The 22,227-nt window shown below is 34.9% G+C and overlaps 1 protein-coding gene across 1 annotated transcript in view; it reads right to left on the reverse strand.

Annotated features, from left to right (window-relative positions):
• LOC118182569 (laminin subunit gamma-1-like) overlaps positions 1 to 3,610 on the reverse strand; it is a 131,175-nt gene extending 127,565 nt beyond the window's left edge. The window contains exon 1 of the mRNA XM_085825058.1: positions 3,405 to 3,610. Within this exon, the coding sequence (XP_085681184.1) occupies positions 3,405 to 3,595 (191 nt within the window). The 5' untranslated portion in view covers positions 3,596 to 3,610. The remainder of the gene's footprint in view (positions 1 to 3,404) is intronic.
• Between the last annotated feature and the right edge of the window lie 18,617 nt (positions 3,611 to 22,227).

Consider the following 22,227-nt stretch of genomic DNA (forward strand, 5'->3'; position numbering starts at 1 on the left):
TAGCCCACATTTACAGGTAAATCATTACTGTAATTTTAATCTCCTTTTTACCACAAGGAATCAAATTAACGAAGGAAACATTTTGCCGTCTTTAGGAAGTTTATTATATGAAAACTTTGACAGATAAATAAATGAAGGTTTTATTTTCACTGTTATTCGATTTGAGGCAAGAACACTGGACAATATGCAAACTTGTTATAATTGTATTTAGACGAAATTACTTTAAATAATGTGATTAATATGATATGGTTAAATATTTCTATGTAATGTCGATATAATAATTTTTGAAACATAAAATGCACACCTAAATTTTACGCAAATTTTATTTCGTTCTTTTTAGACCGTTTAAGTGTTACGATGCTACCTAATTCTTTTTTAGATAGCATTGTAATTTTTTAAAATTTCTTTTGTCGTTTTTATTATTAAAATTAAGACAATAAATTTGTGACAGATCTACAGGGAGGAATGCTCTAGTTATTAGAAAATAAATCAAAGTTAAGAAACAAATTTTGACGAAAGATATACTTCAATTGTTTTATGAAGTAAATTTTAAGCTTCTGTAGTTGTTTTTCAATGAACATTCATATATATATATATATGTGTGTGTGTGTCGGTAAAGAGACCATTTATTGCTAATAGAGCAATGATAATGTTTTTATTTTTGGAAAAGAAGAGGAGTCTATTAAAATTAATAAATTAATAAAATCTGAAAGCTTTTAGATTTTATATTACGCCCAAAAGATTTTTTAACGTTATTAGTGTTGCCTTTATGTATTAAATATCACATTCTTCACCCTTGTATCACATTAAATTCAATTCAACAGCAATATTACAAAATAATTTTAAAAACAGCATATCTTTAGAATTTCCGATAGGTAGTCTCCCGGTCTGGATACAAAAATGTTATTTTTCGTACAGTGTTGCCATTGCTAGCTCTGAAATCGTTGAGTTTGTTAATCAAAAATTCGTTAAAGGTTTACAAAATATGAAATAGATATTAAAACAAATTCGAAATTCAGGAGTCCGTGTGCCCATGTTTGGGTGGAGGATTACGTTATTCAGAATTTGATGGCTCTTTTTGGTGGCAACAGTTTAAAAAGTGATTCGCCGTCTATAGATAAACGCCACAAAACGCCGTTTTGAGACTAATAGCCCTCCTGGATTACCGCCCCTTTGGGCTAATAAATGAAAAAAAAAACTTTAAAATTACAATCAGGACTTTGTATGACTTTATGTTAACACCTGAAAAAAATTAAGCAGCTATAATAAGCTTTTATTTCCAAAATCAGTTCTTCTGGAAATTAAATATAAGGAACATAAACTATTACTAAAATGAGCTGTTCACAATCGAAAAGTAAAATTTTTATTTCGATATTAGCTTATCGCAAAATTACGAAACACAGCTGAAAATTTGTACGCTTATTTCATAAAGAGAAAAGTGCAGTTTTTCAGGACATACGTCACGTTTATTTTACGTAACCACTCCTGCATAATACTTAATACTTAAACTTAAATATCTCGTTTAATAGCAATATCTCTTGCTTTACACAGACAGAAAATTTGGGAAGGAAACAATAAACACCTCGAAGAGGTTTTCTTTGAGAAGTTTAATATAAAAAATAATATTATTAAATAAACTAATGCCATTAATTCAACTGTAACTCTAACCAAACTTAAATGCATACTCATTGAATCTTCATAGTTTCTTCAGATTTAATTTGTTACTTTAAAATTTTGTTTTATAGTATTTAATATTAATCGGCAAAAAATAATATTGCAAATTACGAAATTTTTTGTGTAATACGGGGAGGGGTAAAAGCAAACGTAAAATACTAAAATTGTTATTATATTTATAAAAGTTTTTTATAAGACATCATAATAAGCACTTTATTTTAAACAACAGTGAGCTGTGTCGTAAAAATCAACAATGTAAATACTTTCGTATGCACTTGGAAACCTTCCGCATATTTTTGTTTGATAACTTCGATAGTAGTAGTGTAGTCTTTTTTTTATTCTATAAGTTAAAATGCATACTTCCAGAATTTTTTAAACCTTGTGAAGTTCATAACAATCTAGGTAATTTAATATATACAAACAGAACAGCAATTTTAGCTTTCACAGAAACTGAAACTGATTCCTTTTTGATTTTAATAATTATTTATTTATTTAATATGCTGAATATGATTAATGATATTTAACGTTAGATATAAGATGAGCACATCAAACTGAGCAAAATTTATACTATTTCCATAATCATTCTCTGAATAAAATGGCCACAAGAGGATGATTGTGTTGAAGCACGACGTTATGAACTATTAAATAAATTTTTATAACTGAACTATGAAAAAAAATTTATGCTAAAAATGTTATTTGGATTTCACTGTGTCTGATATAAATACAATAAATATAATGAATAATAATAATTCAATTAAAAATTAAATTCATAATTTAATTAATTCATAATTCAGATAATTCATAAGTCAATTAATCCATAATTCGATTAAAATTTTACATTGCATATTTTGTACTATTAAAATTATATTTCCATTTTTAATGCTTAACTGTATGAGTAATATATCATGCATGAGTATATTATTCTATTTATTCATTAAGATACGTTATTGCAGTTTACACAGCATAAGTTTCTACTAGATTTTAGGGTTTCAAATACATATTTACATTTTATGAACAAAAAATTTAATGATGGAATTTTATGAGATTTATGCAATTAGTTAAAAATAAAGCAGATTTGTGAATTTTTAAACAAGTGTTACAGGCAGCTGAATTTTTAAAAGTCTAAAGAAAATACAACTGTGTATTCTACAGATCTTTCAGGGTGAGGCAGACATGAAAAATAGAAACAAGCATGCAATAAATCTTAAAATGCTAATTTTAAATTACTGCTAGTTATCACATGTAAGCTAAAAATTTATTAAATGAAATTGTATAAAAAGTCGTATTATTTCAAATTCTAATATGTTTGCTGCTTGAACCAATAAAGCAAAAAAACGGAAAATAATATATAAACATATTTTTCATTTAAACTACTGTTTCTGAAATACGCACACTTGGGATAATAAAATCAAGTTTTTTATAGCATATTTTGAAAATAACAAGAACTTTTAAATTAAAAGTAGGTAATTAAAAAAATGTTCATCATTTTAATGAGTTTTAAAAAATGTAATTTAGAATTATAAGTAAACTAAATTAAATCCTTTATTGCAGAGAAAGGACTACTTATAAGAATGGCGAAATTCTTTAGACTAATTAATATACATGGAGAAAATTTTCTATAAACATTTAAAAAACGAATAAAGAAAACGTTATTTGAGAATATGTCTTCACATCAAATGAAATCAAATTAAGGGCATTTAACAAAATTAATAATGTAAAATATTTCTTACGATTCAACATCCAATGGAACCCACGATAGCTTGAAATCTTCATCATAATAATCTTTCAACAGTGATAGTTTGTTATCGTAACTAAATGGCAAATCGAATTCATATTCATCGTCGGTTGTTGACAATTTTAACGGCAGGAAGCTAAAGAATAATGAAAACGAGAATAAAGAAGGGATACGGATCCACTCCATCTTTCGAATTATCTGCTGGAGAAAGACGCAGTTTAGAAAACTGAGCATGCGCAGAGTTTTTATTACCGAGAGTTGGAATCTTCTTTTCTCTGTTTTCTCGATAATCGCAAAGTTTCTGCTTTTTAATGTGATTTGAATATTGCTTTATTCATGGAATGAATCATTGACTAAGTTACGATAAATATGAATCGTTGTAATTTGAAACCGAAATTTCATAAAAGAGTATTTAATTACATAACAGTAAAAAATTTGTGTAAGAGGTTTGTTTAAGAGCAGATTAAGAGGTGTAAGTCTTCAGAGCATTACAAAATATTATTCAGAATAGATAAATTTATTAAAATTATAAAATATATTTGGAATGGTGAAAGCTTGTGCATCCAAAAGAGCTCTAGAGGAAAACATATTGTAAATTTAATTAAAAAATACAATGCCGTATTTACAATCGATTCCATTTACAATACACAAATTATTTTGGCTTAAAATTGTTATCAATATTATATTACGCTACTTAATTTATAATTTTCGTTATAGAAGTAAACTAAAATGAAAATATTCTTTTTACTTCCTTGTACGAAGTAAAAAGGAAGTATTGTAATCGCGAAAAGTTTCAGGCAGCATATTTCGACGAAAATATCCCATTTTGACCTCTTTCAAATGCAATTTAACGATGTATTTCCGTGGTATCTGTATGTAAGGACAGAATAAAACACTCTTTTCCTCCAAAAAAATTATAAAACTGCTTTAAAATTAATTCTGAAGAGAATTTTTCGTGGCGTCTGGACGAACGTATGTACGTACGTGCGTACGTACGTATCTCTCATAACTCAAAAACGAGTAGCCTCAGAACGTTGAAATTTTGTATATAGGACTGCTATAACATGTAGATGTGCACCTCGTATTTAGGTTGCAATCTGCCGCATCAAATGTATATATATATACGTTTGGTGCGGCCAAACGTATATATTTATATACGTGTCAGAGTGAATATTTATATATATATATACCAAACGTATATATATTTATATATATATCCACTCTGTTACTCGGCTCAGTGATCTCAGTTTCTTTACTGTTATATGTTTGTAAATTGTACATTTTTTGCTTTAAAAATGATTGAATTATGTTGTTTTTATCTTCCGGTTAAGGTTTTTATGCCTTTCGTAATTCTGGAAGCAATATTTGTACAATTATCAACAATTTAAAAGCTGTTTAAGTGCGGTTAAGTTTTAAATAACATGGCGGACATATTTGTTTACATTTGAAACAGCAGAATTGTAGATTTGTTGCCAATCTAGAGAGACTAAGCTTCGCAACACAAAAATAACGCCTTCATTTATTATTGCGAATTAAATCATGTTTAATCCTTTCTGGAATTTCTTCGAGGAAATAAGTGTTTAAGATTTACTTCGTAATTTTTAATGCAGATATTTTGAGTTTTTATGTATTTTTGCCTTGCCGCGAAGTGAAAACGGAATTAATTGAATGAGAAATACTCAATCGTCTGTGAAAAACTGTTTCTTTTTCGTTTTGTTTGCTTAATTTCTTTTATACATCGTTCTAGCTTTGTTATAGTATTTGAATAGAACATGTGGCAACGATTAGTTAATTCTTTAAATAATATAAATTTTGTGCATTCTGAGTTATAATATGTTGTTTTGTACATCGATAGGATAGCTTGACTTGGTAAATATCGATGAGATAAATGATTTAGCAGTCCTTAATAAGCGCGATATTCTTGAGAATATTCTTAAACATGGCACGATTGAGGATTGTAGGCAGATTATGGCTGAGTTTAACTTAGCGTTTAACACGCTTAGAAATGGCTTACGGAAAATCACTCCAGAAATGGAGCAATGGCTCCAAAAAACCTATGCAGAGCTTGAGAAGTGTGTAGCTATTAAACAAGCTACAGGAGATTCAGTGCAAAATATCTGCGGTAGCATCCCGTTTGTTAATACTAGCAATGATTCGACATCTAATCAAACTACAAAGCAACCCAAACCAGTTTCAAATGTTATTCAGGAAATAAGCAAAATAAATAATTATAATGAAAAATGGATTACGCCCAAAAAAATACCAGAAACGCACACTTAGTGAAAGCAGCAACGCTTCAATGACGTCAACCAAAAATAAATACGCTTCACTAAGAATAGATGATAAAATGGACACTACAAATGTTAGTTCGCTAAACTCACAAGAAGACAGTACTAATAATGAAGGTGATTTCATTACGCCCAACAAAAAGGCTAACAGAATTCCACCGATTATCATTTCAGATGTCGCGGACTGGAAAGCCCTCAGAGATAATATTAAGCAATTTACCATATCCATGGAATGTGTACAGAAAGGTGGTGATATCCACATTAAAGTAAAATCGGACACTGAGTATCGTGAAGTCACGAGATGCCTAGACGAAAAGGAAATTCCTTACCATACTTTCCTTCTCCCTCAGGATAAACCGATAAGAGTTGTAATAAAAAAATTATCTGTTCACACCAAACCCGAAGACATTATGGAAGAACTAATAGATAATAACATCCCGGTTAAAACAGTAAGACAAGTTACCAAGAAAATAGACAATGAAATTGTCAAACTACCCACTTTCATGGTTGAAGTCAAACGCAGCATGGAAGGCAAGAAAATATACAACATAACGCATATTTTAGATTTGGCTGTTAAAATTACTCCCTTCAGACCCACTCCAGGACACAAACAGTGTCACAACTGTCAGAGGTATGGCCACAGTCGTGCTCACTGTAAGCACAAGCCCAGGTGTTTAAAATGCGGGCAAAACCATATTACTACTACATGCACGAAAGACAGAAACTTACCTGGCAAATGTTGCCTCTGCGGAGGCCCCCACATTAGTTCGTACCGTGGTTGCGAAATGCATCCGGATAACTTGAAAAGAAAAACTGCAGAAAAAGAATTTCAAAAAGAAGCGAGAAAAACTTCAAAAAATAATCCCCCTGATATAAACTTAGAAAATTTCCCACCTCTGCCAAGAAGAAACATAACCCAAAATAGCAGTGAAAATGTTAATGAGCACAATGCTTCATCCAGCAATCAGGCCGCAGCTGTCGAAAGTGAGAACTTAGGCTCCGTTTCCGATTTCATAATTTGGCTGAAGAAATTATTCCTGCAAGGAAAAAATCTCTTCGAGCGGCTCTTAAAATCTAAATCAATATTGGAAAAAATCCAAGTCGGCTGGGAAGCCTTTGAACTTTTATCAAGCATCAATTATGAATTTTAACCACATTAACAGTAATTCAAAAACTCACCTCACTGCCCCCAGCAGTTTAAACCTCGCATTTTTTAACGCCAACGGTATTCGCCACAAGAACGTTGAAGTTGCAAACTTCCTTAATCACCATAATATTGATGTGTTTCTAGTGATAAGCGATAAGCGATAAGCAACAGAGGACGTGGGCACTGTCCCTTTACCAAAAGGTTAATCGGTATAGCACCACGTCCACCTATATCTAGAGCCTAAAGAGGAATCACAAGACGCCACGCACCGGGCGCCCAAACCCAGAGCCAAATTCAATCCGGGGCAGTCCAACAGACCAAATGCCCACGAAAGACAGTCGCAACAACCGCCCAAGCCCCACATTTATTAAATAAAATAACAAAAGCATGCGGGGCCAAAAACGGCGAGTTTTGACAGTAAGCAAAAATTTTACAAAGGTGTAATACACACAAATATAGAATATACATAAGCTAAAGTACAGTCTGATGTTGGGCAGCCCAATAATATACAATGAGTAAAATATAGACAGTAGAATTAGACTTAATGACAATATAACATAAAAATAGAGAACATAGTGACATAATGAATGTAAATGATTACAGCAATACACAGAGGATATACCAAAAGAAATAAAAATAAAAGAATACAATAGCCATCAGTGTGTGACTGGAAGTACTGATACATGGGAAATGCGTAAAGCATTCAGAATTCGACTTAATTCAGAAGACTAACAACTGGATCGGGATACATTGCATAGCCAAGTACATATATTTGACAAAGCAACATATTGAAAGTCAGTGTAATAAACTAGATATTCGCTATGACAAAGTCATGTTACAATACCGCAGGTAGTGATGTGATACAGAAGAAGTAGGTAGCGTACAATATAATTTGATCTCGGTACGCATTCATTCCCTATAGTACAACAATAGTTAGGAAAAAGGAATATGTTATACAAAATATATTTAGCATGCAACTGCATTTAAGATATACGAAGGTCGATACATTGGTTACTAGCAATTATGGTACAGGATTCGTACCAAACTTAGTAACAGAATGCAATAGCGGTACAATACAATCGATCACGTGGTATTGTGGGAAAAACATGCAATAAGGCTAATTATACGATTATGAGGAATAAAAATACATATTTAGCCTGCATAAAAGTTAACGAATATAGGATACCATACAATACTATACAATATTACAATACAATACAATACAAAAAAAAATTAACATATTTAACCTGTACTAAAAGCCAACTGATATAAGATACTATACAATACCACAATACAATACGATACAGTAGATGATATACAATACTATACAATGAAAATACAAAATACATTGTGTTGGTGACACAAAAATACATTTAAAATTGTCATGACACCAGTGATCTTAATGTAGCAAATAAATTGATGCAGTTACCTGCATAAAAGATAACTAATATAAGATACCATACAATACTATACAATATTACAATACAATACAATACAAAAGCTAATTAAACGATTATAATGAATAAAAATTAACATATTTGACCTGTATAAAGCCAACTGATATAAGATACTATATAATACTAAACAATACCACAATACGATACGATACAGTAGATAATATACAATACTATACAATAAAAATATAAAATACATTCAGTGTTGGTAACACAAATATACATTTGAAATTGTCATGACACCTGTGATCCTTATGCAGCAAATAAATTGATGCAGACAGTTAAATGTGTTACTATACATTTGCAAAGGATGAAATATACACTTAAGTATGCCACAAATTATGAACATATATTATACCGTGAAAAACACAAAATGTATACAATGTTGGTATAAATACAATGGATATATTTAAAACAATGGATAATGGTTGGATATATTATACAATGAAAATCTCTAGCGACCCCAATACATTCAGTGTTATTATTACACAGAGAATTAAATGTATGATATTACATGGGCAATTGATGAAAAGAAGACAGTAACAGTATAATGTATAGCCAAATATGCAAGTATATGGTATACCGATGTCTAACAGCAACTGGCAAACATTGTATCATTAATACGCACAACTAGATATGCCAAGATATTATATACTATTATACAGTGAAAAACGCAAAATACTTTCAATGTAGATATTATCATAGTGCATTATGAGGGAATACAGACAGTTATATGTATGATAATACAAGGGCAAAAGATAAAAATATAGACAATAACATGTAACGTTGCGCGCCTCCAACTTGCATGCAACCAAGGGGTGACTGTGAACACAGGATAAAACACAGAGTCCTGTAAAGGATTTAAGTCCCTTTTTATTCAACGTAATAAATTACAATTGCGTGCTCTTGACGCTTACAGACGGCACCAACTCGGCGGTCAAATAAAAATAATAACCTGAAAAGAACTTAAAGACAAGACTCTAACTACGAGGCTCTCTAAAATAACTAACTCACCTCGTTTTACAACACCGCTGCTAATTCAGCAGACTTGAAGCTCGCTTGAACGATTAACACTACTTCCCGCCAAGCACATAGGCCGAAACGCGGGGTACTTCAATTTCTCGCTAACTACCTCCGCGCTCGTGAAGTAAGCATATCACCCACCGAACTTGTTTCCTTCCTATTTAAATCAGAATACTTCCGCTGATAATTTGAATCCTTGCGCGTTCTACTCAAATTTACATATCCTGGCATTGGCAGTTCCAGGGACTAATGACTTTTATCGGTGCACCGTATTTTAAAATGTATCTGTGTAAGAATGCATCTGCGACTGCTTTGGCTGACGCGCGTTTAAGTGGAACAATTTCTGTCCATTTTGAAAAATGATCTACTATTACTAAAAGAAAACGATTTTTATTTAACTCGCTCTGAGGGAAGGGACCAAGGAGATCTATGCCTAAAATTAAAGTAAGTAAGGCTTGACAGGAAAGATAGTTTAAACTTAAAATAAATGTTAGTTAAAATAAATATAAACCCTACATTTGCCGCTGCCAGAATTTGGAAAACTTGGAAGCAGGTCCTACAAACGACCTGTTGTAAGTTTCTCTAATTCTGAACTAACTGGCGAGAACCTCGTTTACACACACACAAAAAAAAAAATCTTATGTAACAAATTGTATACTAAATTCTGTTGATCGTTATAAAGCTCTCTTCTTACAGCGACTTTTCCTGGACTTCATCAATCAATCTTGGTCTTTCCTTCCAGCATCTGGAAGGAATAAGTATCATTATCTTTCTACATACATTATAATTTACACTTTCTTGACACAATAAATTTTTGTTTTTAAACGATTCGTTTTTCTTAGTTATTGCTTACTTCACATTCATTCAATTTTTCAAGCATTAATTTAACTTTACCCTGGCTCTCCACCGTGTGTGGTGTCAAACGGGAATATTCGTGTTTTAGTCTTACAACACTTCCCCTAACCACCATGATTTGTAAGAATTCAACTACCAAATAGACACACCTTACTCGACATTCTACAACTCCATGAGCTACTTTAATATTCTTAAAAATTCAAATGTAGGTGGAGAACCCTACAAAACACATTCATTCTAATTTCCCCCTCATTCATCTTTAAACATGTAGGCTTTCGCTCTAAAGCATGACTTTATCTACAATTTAATACTTAAATTTTGACTTCATTGCTTTTAAGCATTCAATTTTAGCATCTACAATTTTATGCTTCTAGACTAAATTCTACTTTTACATAACATTCAAGTATTTACGTACATTTACAAGATTTTAATACATATGATTTTTACAATTTACCATAAAATGAATAAGAGAAAATAAATTTTAACTTTACTCATTCTTCGCCAAGCTGGCGGCACTGAAACTAAAATTCTTATTAGTACAAGAATACGAAGTTATTTTTATCTTCGGCCAAATTTTGGCTTTAACATAACAGAATTAGTCTTTCGACCAACAGAAAATGCTTGTTTTTAGCTTTTACACTTAAAGAAAATAATACTTTTGCCTTAGCTAAATAAAGTAAAACAAAACTAAGTCTCAACCGAGACATATTGACTTTCGTCAAAACATAGAACTTCGTACCTATGCATAACATTTCGGAACAAAAGAGAAAAAAAAATATAGAAGGTTTTAACTTATCTTTGAGTTTTCGATGCTTGAAACTCCGTCATTCGTTTTTGGCAGAATTGGTCCCAAGTTAGAGGTTTCATGGATGTTAATCTTCTCCTTACTGCCCTCCGAGTGTCGTCCACCTGACTTTTTCTTTTGCGTCCTCTACATGCTGGCCTCTTGGCGGAGTAATCGTCTGGTTGTTGGCATTTCCGTTTATCACTGGGACGGCTGGTCTTGACGTCCTCCGGTCTGGAGTCCTTCTTGAATTTCTTCTGTTCGTCGTATTTTTGTGCCTGCTGTTGTCGCTTCAGTTTCCGGAATGGCGGCCTTGCTGGCACCTGACTCTGTGGCCGTGTGCGCGTTCTCCTTGATGTGTAATTTCTCCTGCTATCCTTTGTAGGTGGTGTTTTTCTCTTTACCACGGTTTCTTTACCCGGTGCATCTGTATTTTTGTTTTTCTTAAACGCTGGAGTTTGAAAATTATTTTTTCTTTTTGATACCGACGTCCGGGTTGTAGAAGTGCTAGGTCTCTCTTCAGTTCTCTGTTTCTTGGGTGGTGGAATAGTTGTTGTCTCTGGACCTTCTATTTCGTTTAGACTTGAGTCCTGCAAGAAACTTTTAAGGATTTCAAAATCATTTGGATTATAGTATTTTTTCACCTGGTCGGGACTTGCTTTACAGATTTCCCCTCTCTCGTTCTTAAGATATAAGACTACTCCTTTGATTTCCTGAATTACATAGGGGCCTTCAAACTTTGGAGCTAGCTTTGCCATAAAATTGTCTGGGGCACTTGATAAAGAAAATTTCCGCTTCAATACTTTATCCCCAACTTTAAAATCTGCTTCACGGCGTTTTCTATCGTAATATAGTTTCTGCCTATTTCTTGCCGTATCCGAGCTTTTAAGCGCCTGATCAATCAACTTTTGCACATCTTTTTGTTTAAACTCCTGCTCTCTTTGTTGCACAAAGAAGAATTTATCTAAAGGCGTAATTAATTTTCGGCCTAAGAATAATTCTGCTGGAGTTTTTCCCGTAGTATCATGATGTGCCGTTCTTAAAGCATAAGCTAATTCATTTATGTAGCCATCCCAGCGCTTGTGATGTGTGCTCACGTAACTGCGAATTATTTTTACTATGTTTTTATTAACTCTTTCTGCTATGTTAGCCTGTGGTCTATACGGAACCATTTTGATATGGCGTATGCCAAGTCCATTGCATATGTTTTCAAATATTTGACTAATGAATTGTTTTCCGTTATCGCTAATGACTTTTATCGGTGCACCGTATTTTAAAATGTATCTGTGTAAGAATGCATCTGCGACTGTTTTGGCTGACGCGCGTTTAAGTGGAACAGTTTCTGTCCATTTTGAAAAATGATCTACTATTACTAAAAGAAAACGATTTTTATTTAACTCGCTCTGGGGGAAGGGACCAAGGAGATGTATGCCTAAAACTTCATTCGGAAATGTAGCGCGAATGCTATTTAAGTACCCGGCCGGGCTGTAATTAATATCCTTTATTAACTGACATTGATTGCAGGACCTGACATACGCCGTTACTGTTTTGTATAATTGCGGGAAATATACCGCCTCGCGTACCCTTTTTAAAGTCTTTCTGACCCCTAGGTGGCCGGCTGTTTTTGCTTCGTGCAACTCCTTCAAAATGCTTAATCGAAGCGAGGCTCGGATGACTGGCTTATACTCAAGATTTTCGTTTGTTGTTTTCGTATAGAATAATAAATTATCTATTATTTCATAGTTTTTTGCTCTATTTCTTATCGCATCGATATCTGTGTGCTCAAAGCTTTCGGGGTCTTTCAAATAAGCATAGATATTTCCAAATTCAGGATCAGCTTTCAGTTCAGTAATAACCGTATCTCTAGAATCTAAAATTTTTGAAGTCAACACAGCGCATTTAAGTTCATTTCCTTCATCGTCCAGTTTTATACGAGAAAGTGCGTCAGCTACATTGTTTTCCTTACCCGGTTTATATTTTATTGTGATATTATATTCTTGGAGTTTTAAAGCCCATCTTATTAACATGGGCGTTAGGATTTTCCCGGAGTAAAGTCTACCAACAGCCGCATGATCCGAAAAGACTGTTACTGGCGATTTGCCGAAATAAACTCGAAATTTGTGTACAGCCATTAATACGGCTAATGTTTCTCTTTCTGTAGCTGTATAATTCCTTTGTGTTTGATTCAACGTTTTACTAAAAAATGCCAGCGGATGGTTATTTTGCATAAGAACCGCACCCACTGCATAGTCTGAGGCATCTGCTGCAATTTCCAGGTTTTCGTCCCCCTCCGGGAATTTTAAAACAGGGGCATTAATAAGCGCTTCTTTTAATCTTTCAAAAGCTGTGTTAGCTTCCGCTGTCCACGTAAATTTACTCTTTTTTCTTTTGATTACTAAGAGTGGTTCAACAATATTAGCGAAATCTTTTATGAAAGATCGATAGTAAGAACATAACCCAAGGAAAGACGAAAGTTTCTTGGCGGTGTTGGGCGGTGGGAAATTCTTAATAGCTTTTATTTTTGAATCTTGCGTTTCTATACCCTTTTGCGAAATTTTATAACCGAGATATTTAAGTTCTTTAGTTGCGAACTTGCATTTTGAGGCGTTAATTGTAAGACCGGCCTCTTTTAATAATTTAAAAACTTCTTCTAGATCATTAATATGTTGTTCCAACGTACTACTCGTTATAATTATATCATCTAGATAAATTAAAGTTGATTTTCCTAGGACAGGCTTTAGAACAATGTCCATAGCTCTCTGGAATGTTGATGGGGCCCCACACAACCCAAAGGGCATGCGTAAAAATGCATAAGTGCCCGATTTTGTTATAAACGCGGTTTTATGTATATCTTCGGGTCTCATAGCTATTTGATAGTAGCCAGACGTTAAGTCCAAAGTAGACATATATCTTGTCGATTTGATCTGTCTAATGATCTCGTCTATAACCGGCAAAGGGTAAACTGGAAATTTGGTAATACTATTTAGTTTTCTGTAATCAATAGCAAACCTCCAAGCCCTTTTATCCGAAGGAGGAAACTCGTTCTTTTTCCTACATAGTACGACTGGACTCGCGTACTCACTATTTATGGGCGTTATTATTTTATTCTTTAACATCTCCTGAATATGTTCTTCGATGATTACGTCTTTTTGTTTGTCATAGCGGTAAGGTTTAGTCCTACAAGGTTTTTCGGCATTTAATTGAATCTTGTGCGTCACTATTTGGCAGTTTCCTGGTTTTTCTGAAAATAAATGAGAAAAATTACTCACCACTTGCTGTATTGCTTTCCTTTCATGGTCATTCAGATGGCTAAGGTCCAATTGCGGTGTCTCCACAGGTTCCACCACCCTCTGGTCCATCTCCAACACCACGGAACTATCTTGAAAATTTAATTTCGCCCTCGCGGCCCTTAAAAACTCCATACCTAAAATAAGAGAATGTTGCAGATTTTTCACTATAAAAATTAATACTTTGAGACTTTCCTCTTTTACCTATAAGTTTAATGATAATTTCCCGATGCAGTGACATGATTTTCCTTGCGCCGCTATAATTTCCGTATTTTTGGTTTTAAATAGTCGTACCCTATAAAAATTCTTTTTGAAGAAATTTTCACTCATAAAATTTCCTTCTGCTCCTGTATCGATGAGGGCTTCTACTGGTACATCGCCAACCAGGACTTGTATAATTGGTAGCTGTGAGTTTTTTACGATGACCGTATTTAAATGTCTATTTGAGGATTTTTTAAAAACTTCCGGGGTCTGGACCCTCCCTTTCACAGGCCCCTCTATTCGTTTAAAGCTTTCCTTTCAATCTGTGTCTTCTGGGTACGCGGATGTTTATTTTCAAATTTTCTTTTTGGGCCTTGACCTTCGTGTTTCAATGCGTTAGCTTGATAGCTTTTTCCCCCATAAGAGCGATTTCCATTTCTGGTTTCCTCCTTTGAAGATTTCCTTCGGGTACTTTGAGAATATGTTTCCCCTCTCGCTTTTTCCGCTATTATGCGATTTTGAAACTTCACCGCCAATTCGAAGAGTTCCTCCAATGTTCTTGGGTTTCTAATTTCAAAGTAGTCTTGAACAGCGGGTAAGAATCTTGGTAATATTATTTCAATAATCTCCGCATCGGGTTTCTTCCCATACAGCATATCCGTTAGCTTGATTTTTCGTAGAATAAAGTCCGTCAATTCTGCTATATCCCGTTGATAGAAACTATATAGCTCGGCTTCCAGCCGTGCGCGATCTTTCACTATGGGGAAGGCCTTTACTAACGATTTTTTTAAATTTTCAAATGTATATGTCTGGCTTCCAAATTCACCTAGTAAAAATTTGCCTATGTTTTTCCACCATAGCGCGGCCTGTCCTCTTAGTGCTGCTGTGGCTATGGCAACTTTTTGTCTTTCAGGCACAGGGTAGAGCTGAAAGTGGTTTTCTAGACCTTCTAGAAATACCGCCACCGAATTTTTTCCGTCGAAATGGACGTTTGGCTTGATTGATGCTCTCAAAGTCTGGACCAGGTATCCAAATCCTTCTAACTGGCTTGTCATTTCTGGGTGTTGTCCAGAGGCTTCCATCCAATTTTCGGCCATTTCAGTTCGATAATTGTTCGGGCGCCAATGTAACGTTGCGCGCCTCCAACTTGCACGCAACCAAGGGGTGACTGTGAACACAGGATAAAACACAGAGTCTTGTAAAGGGTTTAAGTCCCTTTTTATTCAATGTAATAAATTACAATTGCGTGCTCTTGACGCTTACTGACGGCACCAACTCGGCGGTCAAATAAAAATAATAACGTGAAAAGAACTTAAAGACAAGACTCTAACTACGAGGCTCTCTAAAATAACTAACTCACCTCGTTTTACAACACCGCTGCTAATTCAGCAGACTTGAAGCTCGCTTGAACGATTAACACTACTTCCCGCCAAGCACATAGGCCGAAACGCGGGGTACTTCAATTTCTCGCTAACTACCTCCGCGCTCGTGAAGTAAGCATATCACCCACCGAACTTGTTTCCTTCCTATTTAAATCAGAATACTTCCGCTGATAATTTGAATCCTTGCGCGTTCTACTCAAATTTACATATTCTGGAATTGGCAGTTCCAGGGACTAATGACTTTTATCGGTGCACCGTATTTTAAAATGTATCTGTGTAAGAATGCATCTGCGACTGTTTTGGCTGACGCGCGTTTAAGTGGAACAATTTCTGTCCATTTTGAAAAATGATCTACTATTACTAAAAGAAAACGATTTTTATTTAACTCGCTCTGGGGGAAGGGACCAAGGAGATCTATGCCTAAAATTAAAGTAAGTAAGGCTTGACAGGAAAGATAGTTTAAACTTAAAATAAAGGTTAGTTAAAATAAATATAAACCCTACATTTGCCGCTGCCAGAATTTGGAAAACTTGGAAGCAGGTCCTACAAACGACCTGTTGTAAGTTTCTCTAATTCTGAACTAACTGGCGAAAACCTCGTTTACACACACACACAAAAAAAAAAAAAAAAAAAAAAAAAAAATCTTATGTAACAAATTGTATACTAAATTCTGTTGATCGTTATAAAGCTCTCTTCTTACAGCGACTTTTCCTGGACTTCATCAATCAATCTTGGTCTTTCCTTCCAGCATCTGGAAGGAATAAGTATCATTATCTTTCTACATACATTATAATTTACACTTTCTTGACACAATAAATTTTTGTTTTTAAACGATTCGTTTTTCTTAGTTATTGCTTACTTCACATTCATTCAATTTTTCAAGCATTAATTTAACTTTACCCTGGCTCTCCACCGTGTGTGGTGTCAAACGGGAATATTCGTGTTTTAGTCTTACAACACTTCCCCTAACCACCATGATTTGTAAGAATTCAACTACCAAATAGACACACCTTACTCGACATTCTACAACTCCATGAGCTACTTTAATATTCTTAAAAATTCAAATGTAGGTGGAGAACCCTACAAAACACATTCATTCTAATTTCCCCCTCATTCATCTTTAAACATGTAGGCTTTCGCTCTAAAGCATGACTTTATCTACAATTTAATACTTAAATTTTGACTTCATTGCTTTTAAGCATTCAATTTTAGCATCTACAATTTTATGCTTCTAGACTAAATTCTACTTTTACATAACATTCAAGTATTTACGTACATTTACAAGATTTTAATACATATGATTTTTACAATTTACCGTAAAATGAATAAGAGAAAATAAATTTTAACTTTACTCATTCTTCGCCAAGCTGGCGGCACTGAAACTAAAATTCTTATTAGTACAAGAATACGAAGTTATTTTTATCTTCGGCCAAATTTTGGCTTTAACATAACAGAATTAGTCTTTCGACCAACAGAAAATGCTTGTTTTTAGCTTTTACACTTAAAGAAAATAATACTTTTGCCTTAGCTAAATAAAGTAAAACAAAACTAAGTCTCAACCGAGACATATTGACTTTCGTCAAAACATAGAACTTCGTACCTATGCATAACATTTCGGAACAAAAGAGAAAAAAAATTTATAGAAGGTTTTAACTTATCTTTGAGTTTTCGATGCTTGAAACTCCGTCATTCGTTTTTGGCAGAATTGGTCCCAAGTTAGAGGTTTCATGGATGTTAATCTTCTCCTTACTGCCCTCCGAGTGTCGTCCACCTGACTTTTTCTTTTGCGTCCTCTACATGCTGGCCTCTTGGCGGAGTAATCGTCTGGTTGTTGGCATTTCCGTTTATCCCTGGGACGGCTGGTCTTGACGTCCTCCGGTCTGGAGTCCTTCTTGAATTTCTTCTGTTCGTCGTATTTTTGTGCCTGTTGTTGTCGCTTCAGTTTCCGGAACGGCGGCCTTGCTGGCACCTGACTCTGTGGCCGTGTGCGCGTTCTCCTTGATGTGTAATTTCTCCTGCTATCCTTTGTAGGTGGTGTTTTTCTCTTTACCACGGTTTCTTTACCCGGTGCATCTGTATTTTTGTTTTTCTTAAACGCTGGAATTTGAAACTTATTTTTTCTTTTTGATACGGACGTCCGGGTTGTAGAAGTGCTAGGTCTCTCTTCAGTTCTCTGTTTCTTGGGTGGTGGAATAGTTGTTGTCTCTGGACCTTCTATTTCGTTTAGACTTGAGTCCTGCAAGAAACTTTTAAGGATTTCAAAATCATTTGGATTATAGTATTTTTTCACCTGGTCGGGACTTGCTTTACAGATTTCCCCTCTCTCGTTCTTAAGATATAAGACTACTCCTTTGATTTCCTGAATTACATAGGGGCCTTCAAACTTTGGAGCTAGCTTTGCCATAAAATTGTCTGGGGCACTTGATAAAGAAAATTTCCGCTTCAATACTTTATCCCCAACTTTAAAATCTGCTTCACGGCGTTTTCTATCGTAATATAGTTTCTGCCTATTTCTTGCCGTATCCGAGCTTTTAAGCGCCTGATCAATCAACTTTTGCACATCTTTTTGTTTAAACTCCTGCTCTCTTTGTTGCACAAAGAAGAATTTATCTAAAGGCGTAATTAATTTTCGGCCTAAGAATAATTCTTCTGGAGTTTTTCCCGTAGTATCATGATGTGCCGTTCTTAAAGCATAAGCTAATTCATTTATGTAGCCATCCCAGCGCTTGTGATGTGTGCTCACGTAACTGCGAATTATTTTTACTATGTTTTTATTAACTCTTTCTGCTATGTTAGCCTGTGGTCTATACGGAACCATTTTGATATGGCGTATGCCAAGTCCATTGCATATGTTTTCAAATATTTGACTAATGAATTGTTTTCCGTTATCGCTAATGACTTTTATCGGTGCACCGTATTTTAAAATGTATCTGTGTAAGAATGCATCTGCGACTGTTTTGGCTGACGCGCGTTTAAGTGGAACAGTTTCTGTCCATTTTGAAAAATGATCTACTATTACTAAAAGAAAACGATTTTTATTTAACTCGCTCTGGGGGAAGGGACCAAGGAGATGTATGCCTAAAACTTCATTCGGAAATGTAGCGCGAATGCTATTTAAGTACCCGGCCGGGCTGTAATTAATATCCTTTATTAACTGACATTGATTGCAGGACCTGACATACGCCGTTACTGTTTTGTATAATTGCGGGAAATATACCGCCTCGCGTACCCTTTTTAAAGTCTTTCTGACCCCTAGGTGGCCGGCTGTTTTTGCTTCGTGCAACTCCTTCAAAATGCTTAATCGAAGCGAGGCTCGGATGACTGGCTTATACTCAAGATTTTCGTTTGTTGTTTTCGTATAGAATAATAAATTATCTATTATTTCATAGTTTTTTGCTCTATTTCTTATCGCATCGATATCTGTGTGCTCAAAGCTTTCGGGGTCTTTCAAATAAGCATAGATATTTCCAAATTCAGGATCAGCTTTCAGTTCAGTAATAACCGTATCTCTAGAATCTAAAATTTTTGAAGTCAACACAGCGCATTTAAGTTCATTTCCTTCATCGTCCAGTTTTATACGAGAAAGTGCGTCAGCTACATTGTTTTCCTTACCCGGTTTATATTTTATTGTGATATTATATTCTTGGAGTTTTAAAGCCCATCTTATTAACATGGGCGTTAGGATTTTCCCCGAGTAAAGTCTACCAACAGCCGCATGATCCGAAAAGACTGTTACTGGCGATTTGCCGAAATAAACTCGAAATTTGTGTACAGCCATTAATACGGCTAATGTTTCTCTTTCTGTAGCTGTATAATTCCTTTGTGTCTGATTCAACGTTTTACTAAAAAATGCCAGCGGATGGTTATTTTGCATAAGAACCGCACCCACTGCATAGTCTGAGGCATCTGCTGCAATTTCCAGGTTTTCGTCCCCCTCCGGGAATTTTAAAACAGGGGCATTAATAAGCGCTTCTTTTAATCTTTCAAAAGCTGTGTTAGCTTCCGCTGTCCACGTAAATTTACTCTTTTTTCTTTTGATTACTAAGAGTGGTTCAACAATATTAGCGAAATCTTTTATGAAAGATCGATAGTAAGAACATAACCCAAGGAAAGACGAAAGTTTCTTGGCGGTGTTGGGCGGTGGGAAATTCTTAATAGCTTTTATTTTTGAATCTTGCGTTTCTATACCCTTTTGTGAAATTTTATAACCGAGATATTTAAGTTCTTTAGTTGCGAACTTGCATTTTGAGGCGTTAATTGTAAGACCGGCCTCTTTTAATAATTTAAAAACTTCTTCTAGATCATTAATATGTTGTTCCAACGTACTACTCGTTATAATTATATCATCTAGATAAATTAAAGTTGATTTTCCTAGGACAGGCTTTAGAACAATGTCCATAGCTCTCTGGAATGTTGATGGGGCCCCACACAACCCAAAGGGCATGCGTAAAAATGCATAAGTGCCCGATTTTGTTATAAACGCGGTTTTATGTATATCTTCGGGTCTCATAGCTATTTGATAGTAGCCAGACGTTAAGTCCAAAGTAGACATATATCTTGTCGATTTGATCTGTCTAATGATCTCGTCTATAACCGGCAAAGGGTAAACTGGAAATTTGGTAATACTATTTAGTTTTCTGTAATCAATAGCAAACCTCCAAGCCCTTTTATCCGAAGGAGGAAACTCGTTCTTTTTCCTACATAGTACGACTGGACTCGCGTACTCACTATTTATGGGCGTTATTATTTTATTCTTTAACATCTCCTGAATATGTTCTTCGATGATTACGTCTTTTTGTTTGTCATAGCGGTAAGGTTTAGTCCTACAAGGTTTTTCGGCATTTAATTGAATCTTGTGCGTCACTATTTGGCAGTTTCCTGGTTTTTCTGAAAATAAATGAGAAAAATTACTCACCACTTGCTGTATTGCTTTCCTTTCATGGTCATTCAGATGGCTAAGGTCCAATTGCGGTGTCTCCACAGGTTCCACCACCCTCTGGTCCATCTCCAACACCACGGAACTATCTTGAAAATTTAATTTCGCCCTCGCGGCCCTTAAAAACTCCATACCTAAAATAAGAGAATGTTGCAGATTTTTCACTATAAAAATTAATACTTTGAGACTTTCCTCTTTTACCTATAAGTTTAATGATAATTTCCCGATGCAGTGACATGATTTTCCTTGCGCCGCTATAATTTCCGTATTTTTGGTTTTAAATAGTCGTACCCTATAAAAATTCTTTTTGAAGAAATTTTCACTCATAAAATTTCCTTCTGCTCCTGTATCGATGAGGGCTTCTACTGGTACATCGCCAACCAGGACTTGTATAATTGGTAGCTGTGAGTTTTTTACGATGACCGTATTTAAATGTCTATTTGAGGGTTTTTTAAAAACTTCCGGGTTCTGGACCCTCCCTTTCACAGGCCCCTCTATTCGTTTAAAGCTTTCCTTTCAATCTGTGTCTTCTGGGTACGCGGATGTTTATTTTCAAATTTTCTTTTTGGGCCTTGACCTTCGTGTTTCAATGCGTTAGCTTGATAGCTTTTTCCCCCATAAGAGCGATTTCCATTTCTGGTTTCCTCCTTTGAAGATTTCCTTCGGGTACTTTGAGAATATGTTTCCCCTCTCGCTTTTTCCGCTATTATGCGATTTTGAAACTTCACCGCCAATTCGAAGAGTTCCTCCAATGTTCTTGGGTTTCTAATTTCAAAGTAGTCTTGAACAGCGGGTAAGAATCTTGGTAATATTATTTCAATAATCTCCGCATCGGGTTTCTTCCCATACAGCATATCCGTTAGCTTGATTTTTCGTAGAATAAAGTCCGTCAATTCTGCTATATCCCGTTGATAGAAACTATATAGCTCGGCTTCCAGCCGTGCGCGATCTTTCACTATGGGGAAGGCCTTTACTAACGATTTTTTCAAATTTTCAAATGTATATGTCTGGCTTCCAAATTCACCTAGTAAAAATTTGCCTATGTTTTTCCACCATAGCGCGGCCTGTCCTCTTAGTGCTGCTGTGGCTATGGCAACTTTTTGTCTTTCAGGCACAGGGTAGAGCTGAAAGTGGTTTTCTAGACCTTCTAGAAATACCGCCACCGAATTTTTTCCGTCGAAATGGACGTTTGGCTTGATTGATGCTCTCAAAGTCTGGACCAGGTATCCAAATCCTTCTAACTGGCTTGTCATTTCTGGGTGTTGTCCAGAGGCTTCCATCCAATTTTCGGCCATTTCAGTTCGATAATTGTTCGGGCGCCAATGTAACGTTGCGCGCCTCCAACTTGCACGCAACCAAGGGGTGACTGTGAACACAGGATAAAACACAGAGTCTTGTAAAGGGTTTAAGTCCCTTTTTATTCAATGTAATAAATTACAATTGCGTGCTCTTGACGCTTAC

Source organism: Stegodyphus dumicola, chromosome 10, assembly GCF_044657685.1.
Source record: "Stegodyphus dumicola isolate Sdum_Otavi_A_Nest chromosome 10, ASM4465768v1".
NCBI lineage: Eukaryota > Metazoa > Arthropoda > Arachnida > Araneae > Eresidae > Stegodyphus > Stegodyphus dumicola.